The sequence below is a fragment of the Coregonus lavaretus genome (genome assembly GCF_964263955.1).
Source record: "Coregonus lavaretus genome assembly, chromosome: 32".
Taxonomy (NCBI): domain Eukaryota; kingdom Metazoa; phylum Chordata; class Actinopteri; order Salmoniformes; family Salmonidae; genus Coregonus; species Coregonus lavaretus.
Genome location: NC_140019.1, coordinates 18,052,179 through 18,077,078, shown reverse-complemented (window position 1 = coordinate 18,077,078; position 24,900 = coordinate 18,052,179). Strand labels below are relative to the sequence as shown.

The following is a 24,900-nucleotide window of genomic DNA, read 5'->3' as shown; positions in this document are numbered from 1 at the left end:
TCGTAACATGAGCGCTGCCTCACATCTTTTATAGTCCCATAAAAGTCCAATGTTAACCCGCTCCCTGCTGAGAGATGCACAAAACAAAGCCTTACAACAAAGTCCCCCCTCCAAACCTTTCCGCCATTGTACCCTACAGTACTTCCTCATTAAGTTTAGAAGGCCCCTCATACTGATGACATGCAGCATGAAAGCAGTCTACGTCATTTATAATATATGTTTGTTTATTTATTATTATATGTAAACATGGCGGTTATATTGGCAAAAAAACATTGACTCGCATTACACTTCACACATTCACTAAATGAAAATAGCTTAGATACAAAAGAGAGAGAATGATGGAAGGAAGGTATGACTGGTTGATGTGTCCTGGGAGTTGGTCAGTAAGGGCGTGGCGGATCATTCAGAGAAGCGATGGGGTGAGGGGGAGGTTTCCTACACCACTCCAATTTCAGTCTTTCACTGATCCCAGTTGAGCTGGAAGGCCCTCGGCCTGTCTCCACTGTGCGTTGCGTAGCCTGAACCATTTCTGGAACAAACAAAAATAGCCCAAGATAGGTGTCAGAGACAGGTGACGGCACACCACGGCATAGTTCCTATTCTTCCACCAGGTATTAGTTCCAAATAGCATTATTATTGGTACGTTAGTCACAGAATCTGTAAACTGACCTGGGTGAGGTAATGGTAGGTTACACACTGAACAAACTCATAATGACATGAATATTGGGGCGGCAGGTAGCTTAGTGGTTAAGAGCGTTGTGCCAGTAACCGAAAGGTCGCTTGTTCTAATCCCCAAGCCTACTAGGTGAAAAATCTGTCGATGTGCCCTTGAGCAAGGCACTTAACCCTAATTGCTCCTGTAAGTCGCTCTGGATAAGAGCGTCTGCTAAATGACTAAAATGTAAAATGATATTCCTGAGCAATTTCCCCTAGGTGTTTTTCCTTATGCAGGGTGATGAGGTTGCAGGTTGGCATTTATTGAGATTACGCATGTACTGGAGGCAGCTCTGCAGGGTAGTCACTAGCAGGCACAGCCAGAAAGTCATACAATCAACCTTAAAGGTATACTCAGCGATATGATGTCGATGCACGAAGTAAACAGCATAGTGGGTCAATATCCGCAACAACTAAGAGCGTTGAAGCTCGAAGGTAAACTACTCTGCTGTTTTGGTCACGTTGCTCCCATGTTGTAATAGTGTGAATAGAATCCGTTCCCTGTGTGAGCATTGTCTTGCATCTCGCTCAACGCAATATCAGCAGTGTTGTACGTGGCAACGTAATTTCACTGAGTCTACCTTTGAGTAGACATTAAAATAACCATACTTTTTTTCAGCTTTAAATTTTGTTCTTATGTTTATTTTCTAAAGCATTTAATGTCTGGATTTCACTGTTTTGGAATGTTTTGCCTTGTCTCACACCCAGACTTTACTATGTATTACACATGGAACATTTTAGATAATTTAAAAATATTTAATGCATCTGTTTAGATAAAGAGTCAAATAAATGGAAACAATATACATATTTGATGTGCATAAGCCATTTTTGTAATTTTTAAAATAAAAAATACAGTCGTCTCACAGTATTGCGTCATTACCATCACTCGGAACAAAATTATACATTATAATGTATTTTCATCATTTTACACATCAAGTCACACAGGAACTGGGAAGTGGCAGTGGAGAACAAGGATATGAAGTGACAGTGGAGAACAAGAATATGAAGTGACAGTGGAGAACAAGGATATGAAGTGACAGTGGAGAACAAGAATATGAAGTGACAGTGGAGAACAAGGATATGAAGTGACAGTGGGAAAAAGGATATGACGTGACAGTGGAGAACAAGGATATTAATTGACAGTGGAGATCAAGGATATGAAGTGACAGTGGAGAAAAAGGATATGAAGTGACAGTGGAGAAAAAGGATATGAAGTGACAGTGGAGAAAAAGGATATGAATTGACAGTGGAGATCAAGGATATGAAGTGACAGTGGAGAGCAAGGATATGAAGTGACAGCGGAGAAAAAGGATATGAAGTGACAGTGGAGAAAAAGGATATGAATTGACAGTGGAGATCAAGGATATGAAGTGACAGTGGAGAGCAAGGATATGAATTGACAGTGGAGATCAAGGATATGAAGTGACAGTGGAGAGCAAGGATATGAAGTGACAGTGGAGAACAAGGTTATGAAGTGACAGTGGAGAACAAGGATATGAAGTGACAGTGGAGAACAAGGATATGAAGTGACAGCGGAGAACAAGGTTATGACATGGAGAGTGTATGATATTATATCTCCACCTTCAAGAAAAGTCACTTTGAATGTCAAGATAAATAAATATATTTTTTATTTTATTCTGTGTAATTACCGCAATGGCTATAACTCATCTAGATTGTCCTCTATCTGAAATAATACATCTCATTATGTTGTGGTTGGAATTCATCAAATGATAGCTGATCATATTAACCAAGTTAACCTTATGGCCTGGCAGTTAAATCCCAAAATGTTGTCAATGATCATTACAAACACTGTCATTACCAACACAAAATGTGTCTGTAATGACTTTTTGTATAACCTTTGTATAACATGTGTATATCCCTGCTCAATACTGCTTATCAAATGATATTTTACTGTCTTTATAGAAATATTGTAGATATCCATTTGCACCCACTTATGTTTTACATCTAAAGCAATTTACCATTACCCTGTCATTAACGCACAATGTACACATTAAATATCACATTTGCCCTGTCTACTTCAAGTGTAAAGCACTTACTTGTTCTCAATATAACTACTGTAAAAATGATAAATATATAACAATTTCAACAAGACATTGTATTGTTGATGATAGCCTACATGCAGGTATACATACACAGCCAGCGCAGGCCCATATTTATGGATTAAGGATTTTATTATTTTCTTAATGTGGTAGTACCAAATCCTACAGACAGATCAACCAAATAATCAAAAAACCCATTGTGTTTGTGGTTCAGTTTGAAACTAAAATGTAATGTTTTATGATGTGATGGTAATGACAAATGCAGAAGGTGTTTTGGGAAAACTGAGTAAATCACAGCCAATACCAGTTTATGGTTACTGACAAAATGAGAAAAGTTTTTATTTCGATAAAAGTTGCAATATCACCAATGATTTTCATTTGAGATGTCCATGGCCTGAAGTGGTCCGAATAGCCTAACCTGTCAGGGGGGCTTATTCACAAATGACAATAATAATGAATTTACACTGTATAGTTATATTGTTCCTTTTTTTGTTCCCCCAGATGGATTATACAGATACTGTAAATCATTGCAATAAACTCCACATGACCCCATGGCTGCTGTGTGCTTTAAAAACGGAAGCACAGAAGGTCTAAGGACAAGCACTGTATAAAACAGTAGTGGTTCCCAAACAGTGTGTCGCACCTTGAGGAACTCTCACGGTACGTTTTGACCAGAGGCGGTGCCTCCACTTGACAACTCTTTGCTACAAAAGATTGGCCGCTTCGTGGGCATGGGAGTAGGTGTGAACCTATTCAAGTAAGCAGACCACTCTGTGTAGGCTAATGAGCTACTTGTTAGCTAGCTAGCCAACTTTACATACTATAGCTAAGTGAAATATCATCAGCTACTGTAGTTAACTTCATATTAGCTTACTATCTTGATGTAGGCCTATTTTTCATTGTAAACTAAAAACTCATGCTCCAAATGCATTTGTAGATAACAGCAATGGAAGAGGGTGAAAGGATGTTCTGCTCCAGATGTCAGAAAAGGGGAGTAGGTGTACTAGTTAGATAGGGTAGGTTATCAGATGACATTATGAAAATATTCTCCAGTTTTAGTCCCTAGAGAGAAAAACTATCAAAACAGACGGAGAGATAATAGCCAGGGCTGTCTAATTGTAATAAAATGATGCGTGTTTCTTTGTGATGTCTGGAGAGCTGCGAAAGCCTGTCTGCAGATGGAAGAGGTCCCAGTGAATGTCCCAAGAGACTGCTGGCACATCCTTGTATGTGCCAGTATGTGTACTTATGTTAGCAAATGTTTTATACAACAATACCGTTAAAAGTCACACACAATGTAGGCTACAAACCTATTACAACTGAGATTGTCTCACCCAATGTTCAAGAATGGCCTTTTTCCCTTTATTCAGATTACAACCTCTCACTTTCAGTTGTTTGAAAAGGAAATAATCTCCCAAATATCACTATTTCTAAAACAAGCTATAGAAAGTTGGTTGCAATTTCAATTTAATCCTCCAGAAATGACAGAACAAATAATGCAACAAATATTGTGGTTGAACTCAAATTGATAAAAAACTATTTTTTGGACAATTAAAAAAAATATATATATAATCTTCGTAAATGATATCATAGGTAGGACTGGTGGAGTTATGTCGCACATGCATCTAACAAAAACATATGGAAATGTCTGCTCTACCCAAAATTACAACCAAATAATTGCAGCATTACCGCAAAAATGGAAGAGGAAAGTGGAAGGGGGAAAAAGTAAGGAACTTGTCTGTCGGCCCTGCATTAAATAACATAATTGGTTAAAGAACATCGTGATAAATAAAAAAGTATACCAGTTTCATTTAAGGACCAAAAGATTGACAGCCATCCCATATAGATTGCAAAATAGTTGGGAATAGATTTTTGACATACCGATTCCATGGCATAGTGTTTATGAACTGATACGCAAAACAACGCCAGATTCAAAACTTTGAATTTTTCAATTTAAATTATTACACAAAATTCTTGCTACCAATAGAATGTTATTTATATGGGGGATACAATCTTCCCAGCTCTGCAGATTTTGCTGTGAAGAGACAGAATCATTAGATCATTTGTTTTGGTACTGTCCATTTGTAGCTTGTTTTTGGACACAGGTCCAGGAATGGTTAAAGGATTGCAATATTTACCTGGAGCTAACTCTGCAGATAGCACTACTGGGTGATCTGAAAAGTCATAGTCAATCGATCATTAATATAATAATACTTTTAGCAAAAATGTTTATTTTCAATTTACAATCTGTAGAAACAATGAGAATAGAAGGGTTCAGAACTTTTGTAAAACATCACAGTACAGTTGAAAAATATATGGCAAATAGAAATCCAATGTGGATGGTGTTAAGAGATAGATGGGTGGTGTTGAATGGAGTTGAAGGATGGGACTAATAACAACTAACAACAACTAATAACAACAAGATAACTAATGTAAAGCATACTGTGTTCATAATAAGTATATAGGTTATAGGTTGAGAGCTTTTGTGAAAGAGCACAGTTAGAAAGATATGGCATATAGAAGCAAAGCGGATGGACATCATGAAAATGATTGGAGAGGTTGAGGGTAGAGGAAGTTCATAAGTAAAAACAAACAAAATAGAATTATTGTAAAATTGTCTGTGTCCATTAAAATGTATATACAGTGAGGGAAAAAAGTATTTGATCCCCTGCTGATTTTGTACGTTTGCCCACTGACAAAGAAATGATCAGTCTATAATTTTTATGGTAGGTTTATTTGAACAGTGAGAGACAGAATAACAACAAAAAAATCCAGAAAAACGCATGTCAAAAATGTTATAAAATGATTTGCATTTTAATGAGGGAAATAAGTATTTGACACCCTCTCAATCAGAAAGATTTCTGGCTCCCAGGTGTATTTTATACAGGTAACGAGCTGAGATTAGGAGCACACTCTTAAAGGGAGTGCTCCCAATCTCAGCTTGTTACCTATATAAAATACAACTGTCCACAGAAGCAATCAATCAATCAGATTCTAAACTCTCCACCATGGCCAAGACCAAAGAGTTCTCCAAAGATGTCAGGGACAAGATTGTAGATCTACACAAGGCTGGAATGGGCTACAAGACCATCGCCAAGCAGCTTGGCAAGAAGGTGACAACAGTTGGTGCGATTATTCGCAAATGGAAGAAACACAAAATAACTGTCAATCTTCCTCGGCCTGGGCCTCCATGCAAGATCTCACCTCGTGGAGTTGCAATGATCATGAGAACGGTGAGGAATCAGCCCAGAACTACACGGGAGGATCCTGTCAATGATCTCAAGGCAGCTGGGACCATAGTCACCAAGAAAACAATTGGTAACACACTACGCCGTGAAGGACTGAAATCCTGCAGCGCCCGCAAGGTCCCCCTGCTCAAGAAAGCACATATACAGGGCCATCTGAGGTTTGCCAATGAACATCTGAATGATTCAGAGGAGAACTGGGTGAAAGTGTTGTGGTCAGATGAGACCAAAATCGAGCTCTTTGGCATCAACTCAACTCGCCGTGTTTGGAGGAGGAGGAATGCTGCCTATGACCCCAAGAACACCATCCCCACCGTCAAACATGGAGGTGGAAACATTATGCTTTAGGGGTGTTTTTCTGCTAAGGGGACAGGACAACTTCACCGCATCAAAGGGACGATGGACGGGGCCATGTACCGTCAAATCTTGGGTGAGAACCTCCTTCCCTCAGCCAGGGCATTGAAAATGGGTCGTGGATGGGTATTCCAGCATGACAATGACCCAAAACACACGGCCAAGGCAACATAGGAGTGGCTCAAGAAGAAACACATTAAGGTCCTGGAGTGTCCTAGCCAATCTCCAGACCTTAATCCCATAGAAAATCTGTGGAGGGAGCTGAAGGTTCGAGTTGCCAAACGTCATCCTCGAAACCTTAATGACTTGGAGAAGATCTGCAAAGAGGAGTGGAACAAAATCCCTCCTGAGATGTGTGCAAACCTGGTGGCCAACTACAAGAAACGTCTGACCTCTGTGATTGCCAGCAAGGGTTTTGCCACCAAGTACTAAGTCATGTTTTGCAGAGGGGTCAAATACTTATTTCCCTCATTAAAATGCAAATCAATTTATAACATTTTTGACATGCTTTTTTCTGGATTTTTTTTGTTGTTATTCTGTCTCTCACTGTTCAAATAAACCTACCATTAAAATTATAGACTGATCATGTCTTTGTCAGTGGGCAAACGTACAAAATCAGCAGGGGATCAAATACTTTTTTCCCTCACTGTAGTATGTACAGTGGGGAGAACAAGTATTTGATACACTGCCAATTTTGCAGGTTTTCCTACTTACAAAGCATGTAGAGGTCTGTAATTTTTATCATAGGTACACTTCAACTGTGAGAGACGGAATCTAAAACAAAAATCCAGAAAATCACATTGTATGATTTTTAAGTAATTAATTTGCATTTTATTGCATGACATAAGTATTTGATACATCAGAAAAGCAGAACTTAATATTTGGTACAGAAACCTTTGTTTGCAATTACAGAGATCATACGTTTCCTGTAGGTCTTGACCAAGTTTGCACACACTGCAGCAGGGATTTTGGCCCACTCCTCCATACAGACTTTCTCCAGATCCTTCAGGTTTCGGGGCTGTCGCTGGGCAATACGGACTTTCAGCTCACTCCAAAGATTTTCTATTGGGTTCAGGTCTGGAGACTGGCTAGGCCACTCCAGGACCTTGAGATGCTTCTTACGGAGCCACTCCTTAGTTGCCCTGGCTGTGTGTTTCGGGTCGTTGTCATGCTGGAAGACCCAGCCACAACCCATCTTCAATGCTCTAACTGAGGGAAGGAGGTTGTTGGCTAAGATCTCGCGATACATGGCCCCTTCCATCCTCCCCTCAATATGGTGCAGTCGTCCTGTCCCCTTTGCAGAAAAGCATCCCCAAAGAATGATGTTTCCACCTCCATGCTTCACGGTTGGGATGGTGTTCTTGGGGTTGTACTCATCCTTCTTCTTCCTCCAAACACAGCGAGTGGAGTTTAGACCAAAAAGCTCTATTTTTGTCTCATCAGACCACATGACCTTCTCCCATTCCTCTTCTGGATCATCCAGATGGTCATTGGCACACTTCAGACGGGCCTGGACATGCGCTGGCTTGAGCAGGGGGACCTTGCGTGCACTGCAGGATTTTAATCCATGACGGCGTAGTGTGTTACTAATGGTTTTCTTTGAGACTGTGGTCCCAGCTCTCTTCAGGTCATTGACCAGGTCCTGCCATGTAGTTCTGGGCTGATCCCTCACCTTCCTCATGATCATTGATGCCCAACGAGGTGAGATCTTGCATGGATCCCAGACTGAGGGTGATTGACCGTCATCTTGAACTTCTTCCATTTTCTAATAATTGCGCCAACAGTTGTTGCCTTCTCACCAAGCTGCTTGCCTATTGTCCTGTAGCCCATCCCAGCCTTTTGCAGGTCTACAATGTTATCCCTGATGTCCTTACACAGCTCTCTGGTCTTGGCCATTGTGGAGAGGTTGGAGTCTGTTTGATTGAGTGTGTGGACAGGTGTCTTTTATACAGGTAACGAGTTCAAACAGGTGCAGTTAATACAGGTAATGAGTGGAGAACAGGAGGGCTTCTTAAAGAAAAACGAACAGGTCTGTGAGAGCCGGAATTCTTACTGGTTGGTAGGTGCTCAAATACTTATGTCATGCAATAAAATGCAAATTAATTACTTAAAAATCATACAATGTGATTTTCTATGATTTTTGTTTTAGATTCCATCTCTCACAGTTGAAGTGTACCTATGATAAAAATTACAGACCTCTACATGCTTTGTAAGTAGGAAAACCTGCAAAATCGGCAGTGTATCAAATACTTGTTCTCCCCACTGTATAAGCTGGAAGTAGAGGCCTAAGCATTGTTGTTCACTAGTTTACTCCAATTAGGAAAGGGGTGGTGGGGTTGAAAAGTAATAAAGGGAAATATATATTTTTGAAAGGATATGTATATATATGTATGTATATGTATTTATATGTATGTATGTGTATATGTACAGTGGGGGAAAAAAGTATTTAGTCAGCCACCAATTGTGCAAGTTCTCCCACTTAAAAAGATGAGAGAGGCCTGTAATTTTCATCATAGGTACACGTCAACTATGACAGACAAATTGAGAAAATAAAATTCCAGAAAATCACATTGTAGGATTTTTAATGAATTTATTTGCAAATTATGGTGGAAAATAAGTATTTAGTCACCTACAAACAAGCAAGATTTCTGGCTCACAGACCTGTAACTTCTTCTTTAAGAGGCTCCTCTGTCCTCCACTCCTTACCTGTATTAATGGCACCTGTTTGAACTTGTTATCAGTATAAAAGACACCTGTCCACAACCTCAAACAGTCACACTCCAAACTCCACTATGGCCAAGACCAAAGAGCTGTCAAAGGACACCAGAAACAAAATTGTAGACCTGCACCAGGCTGGGAAGACTGAATCTGCAATAGGTAAGCAGCTTGGTTTGAAGAAATCAACTGTGGGAGCAATTATTAGGAAATGGAAGATATACAAGACCACTGATAATCTCCCTCGATCTGGGGCTCCACGCAAGATAACACCCTGTGGGGTCAAAATGATCACAAGAACGGTGAGCAAAAATCCCAGAACCACACGGGGGGACCTCTGTAGCTCAGCTGGTAGAGCACGGCGCTTGTAACGCCAAGGTAGTGGGTTCGATCCCCGGGACCACCCATACGTTAAAAAATGTATGCACGCATGACTGTAAGTCGCTTTGGATAAAAGCGTCTGCTAAATGGCATATTATATTATTATTATTATATTAGTGAATGACCTGCAGAGAGCTGGGACCAAAGTAACAAAGCCTACCATCAGTAACACACTACTCCGCCAGGGACTCAAATCCTGCATTGCCAGACGTGTCCCCCTGCTTAAGCCAGTACATGTCCAGGCCCGTCTGAAGTTTGCTAGAGTGCATTTGGATGATCCAGAAGAGGATTGGGAGAATGTCATATGGTCAGATGAAACCAAAATATAACTTTTTGGTAAAAACTCAACTCATCGGTTTGGAGGACAAAGAATGCTGAGTTGCATCCAAAGAACACCATACCTACTGTGAAGCATGGGGGTGGAAACTTCATGCTTTGGGGCTGTTTTTCTGCAAAGGGACCAGGACGACTGATCCGTGTAAAGGAAAGAATGAATGGGGCCATGTATCGTGAGATTTTGAGTGAAAACCTCCTTCCATCAGCAAGGGCATTGAAGATGAAACGTGGCTGGGTCTTTTAGCATGACAATGATCCCAAACACACCGCCCGGGCAACGAAGGAGTGGCTTCGTAAGAAGCATTTCAAGGTCCTGGAGTGGCCTAGCCAGTCTCCAGATCTCAACCCCATAGAAAATCTTTGGAGGGAGTTGAAAGTCCGTGTTGCCCAGCGACAGCCCCAAAACATCACTGCTCTAGAGGAGATCTGCATGGAGGAATGGGCCAAAATACCAGCAACAGTGTGTGAAAACCTTGTGAAGACTTACAGAAAACGTTTGACCTGTGTCATTGCCAACAAAGGGTATATAACAAAGTATTGAGAAACTTTTGTTATTGACCAAATACTTATTTTCCACCATAATTTGCAAATAAATTCATTAAAAATCCTACAATGTAAGTTTCTGGAAAAAAAAATCTCATTTTGTCTGTCATAGCTGACGTGTACCTATGATGAAAATTACAGGCCTCTCTCGTCTTTTTAAGTGAGAGAACTTGCACAATTGGTGGCTGACTAAATACTTTTTTCCCCCACTGTATGTGCATGTATGCATATGTATATACAGCTAAAGTCGGAAGTTTACATACACCTTAGCCAAATACATGAAAACTCATTTTTTCACAATTTCTGACATTTAATCCTAGTAAAAATGTCCTGTCTTAGGTCAGTTAGGATCACCACTTTATTTTAAGAATGTGAAATGTCAGAATAATAGTGGAGAGAATGATTTATTTCAGCTTTTATTTCTTTCATCACATTCCCAGTGGGTCAGAAGTTTACATACACTCAATTAGTATTTGGTAGCATTGCCTTTAAATTGTTTAACTTGGGTCAAACATTTCAGGTAGCCTTCCACAAGCTTCCCACAATAAGTTGGGTGAATCTTGGCCCATTCCTCCTGACAGAGCTGGTGTAACGGAGTCAGGTTTGTAGGGCTCCTTGCTCGCACACACTTTTCAGTTCTGCCCACACATTTTCTATAGGATTGAGGTCAAGGCTTTGTGATGGCCACTCCAATACCTTGACTTTGTTGTGCCTAAGCCATTTTACCACAACTTTGGAAGTATGCTTGGGGTCATTGTCCATTTGGAAGACCCATTTGCGACCAAGCTTTAACTTCCTGACTGATGTCTTGAGATGTTGCTTCAATATATCCACATAATTTTCCTTCCTCAAGATGCCATCTATTTTGTGAAGTGCACCAGTCCCTCCTGCAGCAAAGCACCCCCACAGCATGATGCTGCCACCCCCATACTTCACGGTTGGGATGGTGTTCTTCGGCTTGCAAGCGTCCCCCTTTTTCCTCCAAACATAACGATGGTCATTATGACCAAACAGTTCTATTTTTGTTTCATCAGACCAGAGGACATTTCTCCAAAAAGTATGATCTTTGTCCCCATGTGCAGTTGCAAACCGTAGTCTGGCTTTTTTATGGCGGTTTTGGAGCAGTTGTTTCTTCCTTGCTGAGCGGCCTTTCAGGTTATGTCGATATAGGACTTGTGTTACTGTGGATATAGATACTTTTGTACCTGTTTCCTCCAGCATCTTCACAAGGTCCTTTACTGTTGTTCTGGGATTGATTTGCACTTTTCGCACCAAAGTACATTCATCTCTAGGAGACAGAATGTGTCTCTTTCCTGAGCGGTGTGACGGCTGCGTAGTCCCATGGTGTTTATACTTGTATACTATTGTTTGTACAGATGAACGTGGTACCTTCAGGCGTTTGGAAATTGCTCCCAAGGATGAACCAGACTTGTGGAGGTCTACAATTGTATTTCTGAGTTCTTGGCTGATTTCTTTTGATTTTCCCATGATGTCAAGCAAAGAGGCACTGAGTTTGAAGGTAGGCCTTGAAATACATCCACAGGTACACCTCCAATTGACTCAAATGATGTCAATTAGCCTATCAGAAGCTTCAAAAGCAATGACATCATTTTCTGGAATTTTCCAAGCTGTTTAAAGGCACAGTCAACTTAGTGTATGTAAACTTCTGACCCACTGGAATTGATATACAGTGAATGATAAGTGAAATTATCTGTCTGTAAACAATTGTTGGAAAAATTAATTGTGTCATGCACAAAGTAGATGTCCTAACCGACTTGCCAAAACTATAGTTTGTTAACAATAAATTTGTGGAGTGGTTGAAGAACGAGTTTTAATGACTCCAACCTAAGTCTATGTAAACTTCCGACTTCAACTGTATATATATATATATATATATATTTGCGAGAGAAAAAAAAAACATATGGGAGATTGGAAGTTATGCAGACAATTACATTGATGGAAGTTACAATCTATCAATCTAAAAAAAAATATTACAACTGGAGCAGGCCAATCTTTCTCCTAGAGGTATGCTGGGTGTGCAGACTTCTGTTCCCGCCCAGCACTAACAAACATGATTCAACTTATCAAACCTAATGAGTTGATAATAATGTGTATTATTGCTGGGCTGGAATAGAAGTATGTTCACCCAGTAGATCAGGGAGTGGAGCAAGGTTGGCCACCTCTGGTATGGACTTTTTTGTTCACCCGAAATGATGCTTTAGTAATAATAGCCTACTTACTAAGAAGTCTAACATTTACAAACAAGTTAGATTATTTATTTTAAAAAAGTATTATATTTTGATTCATTCAAAGTTGATTCATTGAAGTGAAGTGTTTAAAATTGTTTTAATTATTAACTTAAAAACTGGAATCTGTCTCTAATTTGTCTCAGGATATCAGCCATGTGAACCCATTTTGCAGCTTATCATACTGGCATGCATGAACAATGCAGCCAGAGGCCTACAGTATGATGACATTACTGGCCTAATGGGCATGTGCAATCAATGTGCCCCTTGTCATTGTACATCTGAAGCAGAGAATAGCTAAACTCCCACATTATTTGCATATTGATGAGCTAGCTATACAGTTGAAGTCGTAAGTTTACATACACTTAGGTTGGAGTCATTAAAACTCGTTTTTCAACCACTCCACAAATTTCTTGTTAACAAACTATAGTTTTGGCAAGTCGGTTAGGACATCTACTTTGTGCATGACACAAGTAATTTTTCCAACAATTGTTTACAGACAGATTATTTCACTTATAATTCACTATATCACAATTCCAGTGGGTCAGAAGTTTACATACACTAAGTTGACTGTGCCTTTAAACAGCTTGGAAAATTCCAGAAAATGATGTCATGGCTTTCGTACCACGCTCATCTGTACAAACAATAGTACGCAAGTATAAACACCATGGGACCACGCAATCCCAGAACAACAGTAAAGGACCTTGTGAAGATGCTGGAGGAAACAGGTACAAAAGTATCTATATCCACAGTAAAACGAGTCCTATATCGACATAACCTGAAAGGCCGCTCAGCAAGGAAGAAGCCACTGCTCCAAAACCGCCATAAAAAAAGCCAGACTAAAAGTACTAAGATCGTAATTTCTTGAGAAATGTCCTCTGGTCTGATGAAACAAAAATAGAACTGTTTGGCCATAATGACCTTCGTTATGTTTGGAGGGAAAAGGGGGACGCTTGCAAGCCGAAGAACACCATCCCAACCATGAAGCACGGGGGTGGCACCATCATGCTGTGGCGGTGCTTTGCTACAGGAGGGACTGGTGCACTTCACAAAATAGATGGCATCATGAGGAAGGAAAATTATGTGGATATATTGAAGCAACATCTCAAGACATCAGTCAGGAAGTTAAAGCTTGGTCGCAAATGGGTCTTCCAAATGGACAATGACCCCAAGCATACTTCCAAAGTTGTGGCAAAATGTCTTAAGGACAACAAAGTCAAGGTATTGGAGTGGCCATCACAAAGCCCTGACCTCAATCCTATAGAACATTTGTGGGCAGAACTGAAAAAGCGTGTGCGAGCAAGGAGGCCTACAAACCTGATTCAGTTACACCAGCTCTGTCAGGAGGAATGGGCTAACATTCACCCAACTTCCTGTGGGAAGCTTGTGGAAGGCTACCCGAAATGATTGACCCAAGTTAAACAATTTAAAGGCAATGCTACCAAATACTAATTGAGTGTATGTAAACTTCTGACCCACTGGGAATGTGATGAAAGAAATAAAAGCTGAAATAAAATCATTCTCTACTATTATTCTGACATTTCACATTCTTAAAATAAAGTGGTGATCCTAAAAAAAGTTTCGCAGCACACCTAATGTAGGGTTTCCACCACTTCCGAATTCGCCAGACAAAGTTCCGCCCCCATTCATTTTCAACGGGAGCACACGGAGCAATTGAGAACATACAGTCGGAAGTTTACATACACCTTAGCCAAATACATTTAAACTCAGTTTTTCACAATTCCTGACATTTAATCCTAGTAAACATTTCCTAAAACAGGGAATTTTTACTGAGTTTAAATGTATTTGGCTAAGGTGTATGTAAACTTCCGACTTCAACTGTATGTTCTCAATTTTAAATGATAGACGTAGGCAATGTATGAGGCTAATCATAAGCCAGATTTTCTACATGATTTTTCTGACATGAAATTGTTTAGTGCAAATCCAACCCTTTTATTCTAGGTACAGTACTGTACATGAAAATAAGGAGATGGCAATCTGTAGGCTAATAAAAAATGTCAAAAAGGAAAATAATGTGGCATGGGGAGTGTTGTCATTCTACCTCGTTTATTTGCTGAGCATGATTATAGAATACAGAGACAAAATCAGAAGGTCAATGGCATGGAGGAGGATTGCAGATGTTGGTGTTGATGGTGGGTAAAGATAGATTCGCAAAGCTACAATTTCCTTTACCCAAATTACTCATTCATGTGTACGTAGGCCTATGTATTATACAGGAAGTGAGCTAAAATCATCAATGTCATGACACAAGTATAATGAAAGAGCCATAAGCTATAATATATGCGAATCATCATGTTAAGATACCATTGTCCAATTGGTAGCATATTACATGGGAAATGAATGCTTAGTGTATCATTTACAATGTTATAATGCATGTTACTGGTGATTTCTATCCTTTGGAGGGCAAATTTCACAATTTAATTTAGTCAACACATTCACAAATGGTGGCTTGATCACAGTTTTGAGGTTTAGGTTGCTTGATGTTCATAGCTAGCTAGCAGCACAAGCAAACATTGTTGTGCAAATCTCTCTTCACCCACCATCAACACCAACAATCTCTGCAATCCTCCTCCATGCAATTGACCTTATGATTTTGTCTCTGTATTCTAGCAAAGCAAAATCATATAGAATTGGAAAACCAGACACAGCGATGATTTCCTTTCCTCCATCTTCTTTGGTTGTGCTTGCCCGGAACTAATGACAGGTGGAACTATGTTATCATGAATGGAAGATTTTCAAGCAAACATCTGCTCCTCACCTGTTTGGTTAACGGCAGCATACAATTTGCATAAAATAGAGCAGAGCTGAACTTTTTCTATCTCTCCACTAGCAGGGTTCGCGCCGCTCACCTTCCCACAATTCCCTGCGCATTGCTCCGTGTGCTCCCGTTGAAAATGAATGGGGGCGGAACTTTGTCTGGCGAATTCGGAAGTGGTGGAAACCCTACATCAGGTGTGCTGCGAAACTTTTCCTAATCTTGATTATTTATTATTATGCCAGATACTTTTATTTATTAATACATGGTTTTGGGCTTAGCTATACCACAACCTCTGCCATAGAAACAAACGGAGCATGGCTTTGTGTCTATGGTTACACCTTTACAATGCAGAAAACCGCTGGGCTATAGCCCAAACCGTACAAAACTAAATACCTATTTTGAAACTACATTTTCCATCTTTCTGGCACAGATTTGCGGGATGCTCTTAAAGGGGTAGACACAAATTAACCATCATAAACACTATTTAATCTATAAAAAAGGTTTGTCACAGAAAATAGATGATTTGCAGTATGGATCAGATGAGATAGAGGACATTATTACCACAAAATAAATGTATAGGGACATTTTAGGTGTACCACAGAATTGTATATACCATCAAGGTGTGCCACTGTTCAACAAAGGTTGAGACGGGAACCACTGGTATAAAACACCTTGTAAAGAGGTAGAAACATGTTGTAAATGCTCTTTATGCAGGAGAGGGAGTGGTAACAGGGTGTGCCCTTCCCTTAAGGTACTGTAATGACTATTAAACAGCCAGCACCATGTTCCAATTCATGTTCCAACAGTAGGTGGTTAAAAACATCCGCTGTCAATGAAGTCAGAGGGCCAAGTACTCCACCTCACCCAGAATCACATTTGCCCAGACAAGTTGGCTGGACATCTCCCATCTTTGTGCACTCATAATGGAAACACACAGTCACAACAGCAGTGGAGGGAGCATGCCAAAACGGTTTGCAGAGGAGAGGGGGAGAACCTTTTGAGAAACATGTGTCATACTGGCTGCCATGATCTGTACATGGCTTTCTTGATGATCCTCCATTTGTTAATGCATATAATGTGCGGGACAAAATCTGCTCAAGGCAATGGGATGGTTACATCGTTCTCTGTCACACACATCACAGTACCTGAAATATGGCTATAAAATGAACCCAGCACACGTCTTCCTCCAAAACAACACCAAAGGTGTATTATGAATCCTGAAACTGAACATATTGTTTCGCCATCAACTACTGTAGGCTTTGTAAAAAGGACAATAAACAACACTGTGCATTACAACAAGCATATAAAACAGCTTAAATACTGAATTAGAATAACTAGCCTCTACATAAGTGGAATGCTATTAGATTGTCACGTTCGTTCATAGACGGGTCAGACCAAGGCGCAGCGTGATATGCATACATGTTTATTTTAAACTTAACAAACAACGACAAAACAATAAACCAACGAAACGTGACGTCCAAAGGTAACACACAACAAACCTCACACGGAACAAGATCCCACAACACCTAATTGCCAATGGGCTGCCTAAGTATGCTCCCCAATCAGAGACAACGACAGCTGCCTCTGATTGGGAAACACACCCGGCCAAACATAGAACTACAAAACATAGATCACAAACATAGAAAATACAACATAGAAAATCACACCCTGACTCAACAAATAAGAGTCCCCTGAGTCAGGGCGTGACAGTACCCCCCCCCCCCCCAAAGGTGCGGACTCCGACCGCACAACCTTTACTTAACAGGGTAGGGGCCGGGTGGGCATTCCGCCTCGGAGGCGGATCCGGCTCCGGGCGTGACAACCACCTATTCTCCGCCTCCCTGTTGCGCCCCTGGTCTGGTCTGGACCTCGGCACGCTGCTTCCCCTCTCCTTCCTCCCACTATACTCCAAGCCCTGTCTGGACCCTGGTGTGGGAGACCCCGAACCTGGAGAGGGGCTGACGTCTGGGTCTGGACTGGAGCCGCTGACCGGAGCTGGACCGGGCACCGGTGGAGCGGACTAATCAGGCTCCGGACTGGAGCCGCTGACCGGAGCTGGACTTGGCACCGGTGGAGCGGACTGCTCTGGCTCCGGAGTGGAGCCGCTGACCGGATCTGGACTGGACCCCGGTGGAGCGAACTGCTCTGGCTCCGGAGTGGAGCCGCTGACCGGAGCTGGATCAGGCACCGGTGGAGCGGACTGCTCTGGCTCCGGACTGGAGCAGCTGACCGGAGCTGGATCAGGCACCGGTGGAGCGGACTGCTCTGGCTCTGGACTGGAGCAGCTGACTGGTGCCGGACCAGGCCCCGGTGGAACGGGCACGGGCCGTGCCGGACTGGACACACTCACCACTGGTCTGGTGCGAGGAGCAGGCACGGGCCGAACCGGACTAGGAACATGCACCACTGGCTTGGTGCGAGGAGCAGGAACAGGCCGGGCCGGACTGGCGACACGCACCACTGCCTTGGTGCGAGGAGCGGGAACAGGCCGGGCCGGACTGGCAACGCGCACCACTGGCTTGGTGCGAGGAGCAGGAACAGGCCGGACCGGGCTGGCGACGTGCACCACTGGCTTGGTGCGAGGAGCAGGAACAGGCCGGGCCGGACTGGGAACACGCACCACTAGTTTGGTGCGAGGAGCAGGAACAGGCCAGGCCGGGCTGGCGACGCGCACCACTGGCTTGGTGCGAGGAGCAGGAACAGGCCGGGCCGGACTGGCGACGCGCACCACTGGCTTGGTGCGAGGAGCAGGAACAGGCCGGGCCGTGCTGGCAACGCGCACCACTGGCTTGGTGCGAGGAGCAGGAACGGGCCGTACCGGACTGTGGAGGCTGACTGGAGGTCTGAAGCGGAGAACTGGCACAACCCGTCCTGGCTGGATGCCTACTTCCGCACAGTATGTGTGAGGCATTAGCACAGGACGCACAGAGCTGTGCACGCGCACTGGCGATACAGTACGTAGAACCGGCGCAGGATATGCGGGACCGAGGAGGCGTACTAGAGACCAGGAGCGTTGAGCCGGCACACCCCGTCCTGGCTGGATGCCCATCTTCGCACGGCACATGCGTGGTGCTAGCACAGGACGTACAGGACTGTGCCGGCACACTGGCGACACAGTACGTAGCTCCGCATAACACGGAGCCTGCCCAGTCACACGCTTCCTCGCGTGAGTACGGGGAGTTGGCTCTGCTCTAACACTAGGCTCCACCAACCACCCTTTTAGCCCCCCAAAATTTTTTTATTGGGGCTGTCTCTCGGGCTTCTTCCTCGACCGGCGTCCTCTGTGTTGCCGTTGCTCCTATCCTGCCTGGGCATCTACCTTCGCCCATGGCCCTTTCCCCGCAAATATCTCCTCCCACGACCACATCTTCCCCACCTGTGTCCAGGGTGTTCGGTCCTCCTGGGCACGCTGCTTGGTCCGTGTTTGGTGGGATCTTCTGTCACGTTCGTTCATAGATGGGTCAGACCAAGGCGCAGCGTGATATGCATTCATGTTTATTTTAAACGTAATAAACAACGACAAAACAATAAACCAACAAAACGTGACGTCCAAAGGTAACACACAACAAACCTCACACGGAACAAGATCCCACAACACCTACAGTGGGGGAAAAAAGTATTTAGTCAGCCACCAATTGTGCAAGTTCTCCCACTTAAAAAGATGAGAGAGGCCTGTCATTTTCATCATAGGTACACGTCAACTATGAAAGACAAAATTAGAAAATAAATCCAGAAAATCACATTGTAGGATTTTTAATGAATTTATTTGCAAATTATGGTGGAAAATAAGTATTTGGTCAATAACAAAAGTTTCTCAATACTTTGTTATATACCCTTTGTTGGCAATGACACAGGTCAAACGTTTTCTGTAAGTCTTCACAAGGTTTTCACACACTGTTGCTGGTATTTTGGCCCATTCCTCCATGCAGATCTCCTCTAGAGCAGTGATGTTTTGGGGCTGTCGCTGGGCAACACGGACTTTCAACTCCCTCCAAAGATTTTCTATGGGGTTGAGATCTGGAGACTGGCTAGGCCACTCTAGGACCTTGAAATGCTTCTTACGAAGCCACTCCTTCGTTGCCCGGGCGGTGTGTTTGGGATCATTGTCATGCTGAAAGACCTAGCCACGTTTCATCTTCAATGCCCTTGCTGATGGAAGGAGGTTTTTACTCAAAATCTCACGATACATGGCCCCATTCATTCTTTCCTTTACACGGATCAGTCGTCCTGGTCCCTTTGCAGAAAAACAGCCCCAAAGCATGATGTTTCCACCCCCATGCTTCACAGTAGGTATGGTGTTCTTTGGATGCAACTCAGCATTCTTTGTCCTCCAAACACAACGAGTTGAGTTTTTACCAAAAAGTTCTATTTTAGTTTCATCTGACCATATGACATTCTCCCAATCCTCTTCTGGATTATCCAAATGCACTATAGCAAACTTCAGACGGGCCTGGACATGTACTGGCTTAAGCAGGGGGACACGTCTCGCACTGCAGGATTTGAGTCCCTGGCGGCGTAGTGTGTTACTGATGGTAGGCTTTGTTACTTTGGTCCCAGCTCTCTGCAGGTCATTCACTAGGTCCCCCCGTGTGGTTCTGGGATTTCTGCTCACCGTTCTTGTGATCATTTTGACCCCACGGGGTGAGATCTTGCGTGGAGCCCCAGATCGAGGGAGATTATCAGTGGTCTTGTATGTCTTCCATTTCCTAATAATTGCTCCCACAGTTGATTTCTTCAAACCAAGCTGCTTACCTATTGCAGATTCAGTCTTCCCAGCCTGGTGCAGGTCTACAATTTTGTTTCTGGTGTCCTTTGACAGCTCTTTGGTCTTGGCCATAGTGGAGTTTGGAGTGTGACTGTTTGAGGTTGTGGACAGGTGTCTTTTATACTGATAACAAGTTCAAACAGGTGCCATTAATACAGGTAACGAGTGGAGGACAGAGGAGCCTCTTAAAGAAGAAGTTACAGGTCTGTGAGAGCCAGAAATCTTGCTTGTTTGTAGGTGACCAAATACTTATTTTCCACCATAATTTGCAAATAAATTCATTAAAAATCCTACAATGTGATTTTCTGGATTTTTTTTCCTCAATTTGTCTGTCATAGTTGACGTGTACCTATGATGAAAATTACAGGCCTCTCTCGTCTTTTTAAGTGGGAGAACTTGCACAATTGGTGGCTGACTAAATACTTTTTTCCCCCACTGTAATTGCCAATAGGCTGCCTAAGTATGCTCCCCAATCAGAGACAACGAGCGACAGCTGCCTCTGATTGGGAAACACACCCGGCCAAACATAGAACTACAAAACCTAGATCACAAACATAGAAAATACAACATAGAAAATCACACCCTGACTCAACAAATAAGAGTCCCCAGAGTCAGGGCTTGACATAGATAGAGATGTCTGTATAACTTCACCATGTTCTCAACACCTTTTAGTTATTACAGGTGTTATCAATAACCCAGCCTTCAAACACAGGATAGGCCCTCCCCTGAAACGTTATATCCGTTTCTGTCATGCCACATCATTACTCGATGGCTTGGTTATTGCGTAATCAAGAGTCAAGTCCAACAACAAATATTGACTTAATACAATTTATGTTTTGACTGATCCAACTGGCAACATTGTTATGTAACCCAATATTATTAGGACCACTGGTATTCGTATTTATTATTAGAATGTTTGGAATTCCTGTGGTGATGGGTAAATGCTCTCTTTAAAAATGTCATCATCGTGTTATTTTGGGGACAGTGGCACTGGCATGGCATGCGAACCGAATGAGGCGCACCGAGTCAGCGCTGTCCGTATCATGCTATTCTCTGTTGACATTGGTGCCACTGAATACAAAATAAAGGCTAAACATTTGGGTAGCCTAATAGAGGTCGATAATATCTCATCAAAACAACGATCATTCTGCTGACCACTCTCATCTGCGCCCAATTACGCCTATTCAGTGAAAGACCAATTGTCTCTGGAAAATTGGCTTGCTACATAGTAGCCTATTTGTCCAATGGTGCGTGGAAAAAAAGGAGAAAAAACTAATTGGAAAGCACACTGCAACAACATTGTAGCCTATAGGTTCCCAAAGATTTGTAACTCTCTAAATTGCTGTTCAAGATAAATAAGGTAGCCATTTGATTGTTGACATAATATTGCAAATTGAAAAGACAGAAATTAACTTAATTTTGAGCATTGACAATTTGGTGTGGTGTCGATACTTTTAGGGCGCTTCCAGCCTATTCACCCCATCCTCAGCAAAGTTTCTTTCCTCGCAACATTGTATCTATCATAGAAAAAGTATATGTTCCTAGAGAGCGTAACCTTATCATTAGGCCTAAAACAACATAGAGAACATAATTGAACAGTGAACACTCACCGCTGTCTCTTCCTCCGTTAGTCCGCTTTCAGCTGCGATTAACATGAGCGTCGACTCATCGGGATGCTTGCTGACTCTGGTGAAATTCTCCTCCAGAATTTTGATCTGGTCCTCCGCTAACTGCATACTTTCTATTCCATTTGAAGCCATGTTCCCTCTCCAAAAAGAGCTCTCAGCCACAGAAGTCGTTTTTATAACGTAGCCTAGGCACTAAATTATAACACTCCGCCTTTGAAGTTCCAATGCAAATGACGTCCGTTTGCCAGTAAACACCAGTGCCAACTAGGAAATGCTGGAGATAAGTACAAACAGAAATCGCAATTACAGCCCCTGCGAAACTAACAACCTAAACGCATGTCACACTGACTGAGAATGTGCGCTGCTACTATCAACAGTGGCTCTCCCAGAGCAAGTTTCACAGAACACTCCCCTTTTATATGAAATGTAATTAAAGTTTGAAGCACCAAAATATGAGCACGTTTTAAAGTGACATACACATTCATATATGAATACAGTAGGTCTACTAGAAAAGTTGAGATATTTCCATAACATACCTATAGTGCTTCAACTGTTGATCATTCTGGTCTCTTCTCATTATGCAACATATGCCTGGTGATGTCAGGAATGCACGATGCTGTGTGCTCCAGCGCATGCCCCAGCTGTACCTGCAACCTGCCAGATCAGGTTATTCTATTTCAACCAAATAGTATTGTTCCAAATAGTATTTTTCCATGAAATTCGCTACATGCTTTGAAATAATGTGTAAATTAATCACTGTTTTGGGGGTTTTCCCCCTCAAGGCATTTCTACAACTGTAATAAACATGTAATTACTTGTTATTTACTTACTTGGATAATGTAATGGAATCTCTCATTCATTGCCGTTCAGGAAGGTATTAGCCTAGTCTTGGGATGCCATAAACCAAGAGGAAATTGTAACAAACCATTAAAGGTGCACTATGCAGAAATGGCTCCACCATTTCCTGGTTGCTATAATTCTAATAGTTCGCCTAATTACAGTGACAAAACAAGCAATTATAGTGTCGAGAATCATTGCACCATCTAAACCGCTGTGAAATATCGTTACCATAACCAAAAATATTGTATTTTCAGCTGTTTGAAGCTGCTGTACAAAACCGAAAGTAAAAGAAGCAAAACCTAAACTTAAGGGAAACATAGAAATAGTGCACATAGAACATATCTACCACTTCTTAGACTTGTGTTCATTGAGAATGACAGATCTATAACTCACATTTCTATGTGAATTTGGTCGGGTCACCCGGAGGCATTATTTATTTATTCTTTCCCAAGTTTTGCTTTGTAGTGGTGACTTGGCTATACTTGCTATTACACGGAAATGACCTCATGGTGTTGCACACAAAAGTTCACCAGTTTCAACAGAAGGTTCCTTTTCATGCTATTCTTAGATTCAGATTTGGCCCATAATGATAAGTTACTGTCACTCAACAGCTGGATAAGATGGCCACAAACCTAGCCTTGCCTCTGTTTAGGTACTAAACATATGGATTATGTTGCCCATGCCTTTAGTGTCTGCAATACTCTGCACCTGTTAATCCATATTCTATAGTGTAAGTAAAATGTCTTAAAAATGACATCGACCTGTCAATTTATGATCATTATAACACAAGGTAAATATCCATATTTCTTTCAAGTAATACAAAAGATAGTTGAATGTGATTTGTATTACTTAAAAGCCTGTTTGACAGATTGTACAAACCACAATCACTGATAAGATTTGTAGTAACTGTATCGGTCAATCCAAAGTTCAGCTAATAGCAACTGATAACAGATGCATTTTGAGACCCATGGGGCGGCGCAAAATTGGCCCAGGGTAGGGGAGGGAATGGCCGGCAGGGATGTAGCTCAGTTGGTAGAGCATGGCGTTTGCAACGCCAGGGTTGTGGGTTCGATTCCCACGGAGGGCCAGTATGAAAAAAAAATAAAAATAAAAAAATGTATGCACTAACTGTAAGTCGCTCTGGATAAGAACGTCTGCTAAATGACTTAAATGTAAATGCGTTTCTTTCCAGGTGTCTAAAACATTATGAATGGATTATTTGTTTATTAACAATATGAACCATTCAAATAGAAATAACCACTATGTGTTTTGAAAGGCAACCATATTAAATGCAGCATTGTTGAATTCAAGAACACCAATGTACCCAGCCCAACAAGCAGTATGTCCACTTCAGCCTTGCCTCATATAGGCGGCAGGCCTACTGTAGATATGCAAAGATGTGGTGAGTGCTTTTGAGTTCAAAATTAATGTGAGGCCTGTCTAAATATATCTGTGGTCAGGACCCCACCCAGTCAGTAGAATGAGTTGTGTGCGTGTGACTACTCAGCATATCCTCTCCTGACCTATGGGACAATAGTTACAATATAATTTATGTATAGTTGAATGTATCATAATGAAAATTATTAACTGAGACCAAATTAATCAAATCAAAGTTAATTAAATTAATAACATTGTCTTGATCCTCTGGTTATGCTTAGTCCACATACAGAGAGAGGTTGAGTGACTCATCATCACTCATTACCGTCTTTTACATGTGAGATTATTAGTTTGTATGATTCGTGCTCTGTTCACGTCAGGAGAACATATAGGGTTGTCATGCACCCCAAAGTACGCAAGCATGGCTGGCGGTTGGTCCATAGGGAGGCTCAGTAAATTGGAGAATTTTGCATTTTTCAAACACCTGAAACAGATTTTTCCTGCAATCCAGAGCCATAATCATTATGCTTAATTTTATGTAAAAAAATATATATGTCTATTTTTCTGCATATCTAAGCATACCTACTGAGCTGTCTGTATCTTCCTGACTGGTGGTTATTTTTTTAATTAAACTAAATATGCATCTCTGCATCTCTGCTAAAATCTGCTTGCATTTCTAAAGTCTACCAACCTTGCCAGCCGGCATGCCAGCTAAGATAATTAGACAAGCTAGGTACTCTAACTTGATTGATAGCCTGAAATGGCTTATTGGTAGCTAGTTATGAGGTTGGGAGCTTGGGAACCTATCTGGGCTAGCTAATGCCAACTTCATAAAATTGCTAAGTGGCTAGTAGTATTACAGAGAAAAAACAAAGAAACAACAAACATTTTTTTTTTTTTACAGGACAAATCTGATG

The 24,900-nt window shown here is 41.9% G+C and overlaps 1 protein-coding gene across 2 annotated transcripts; it reads right to left on the bottom strand.

Annotated features, from left to right (window-relative positions):
* Positions 1-232: 232 nt before the first annotated feature.
* LOC311107753 (homeodomain-only protein-like) lies at positions 233-22,335 on the bottom strand. 2 transcript variants are annotated; one of them, XM_084150282.1, is made up of 3 exons: positions 22,303-22,335; positions 21,749-22,040; positions 233-529 (listed from the first exon to the last, which is right to left on the bottom strand). In XM_084150282.1, the coding sequence occupies exons 2-3, from the start codon at positions 21,896-21,898 to the stop codon at positions 452-454; spliced, it is 228 nt and encodes a 75-aa protein (XP_084006408.1). In that variant the 5' UTR covers positions 21,899-22,040; positions 22,303-22,335; the 3' UTR covers positions 233-451. The 2 variants fall into 2 exon arrangements, with proteins under 2 accessions (XP_084006408.1, XP_084006407.1); XM_084150281.1 differs by lacking the exon at positions 22,303-22,335 and having other exon boundaries at positions 21,749-22,105.
* Positions 22,336-24,900: the final 2,565 nt, after the last annotated feature.

What these genes read in the sequence shown, in the direction of transcription:
- LOC311107753 (XM_084150282.1), bottom strand. Translation starts at nt 21,898, where the DNA reads ATGGCTTCAAATGGAATAGAAAGTATGCAGTTAGCGGAGGACCAGATC. An exon ending in TAACGGAGGAAGAGACAGCG is followed by an intron (nt 530 to 21,748) that starts GTGAGTGTTCAC and finishes TGTTTGTTCCAG; the next exon opens with AAATGGTTCAGGCTACGCAA.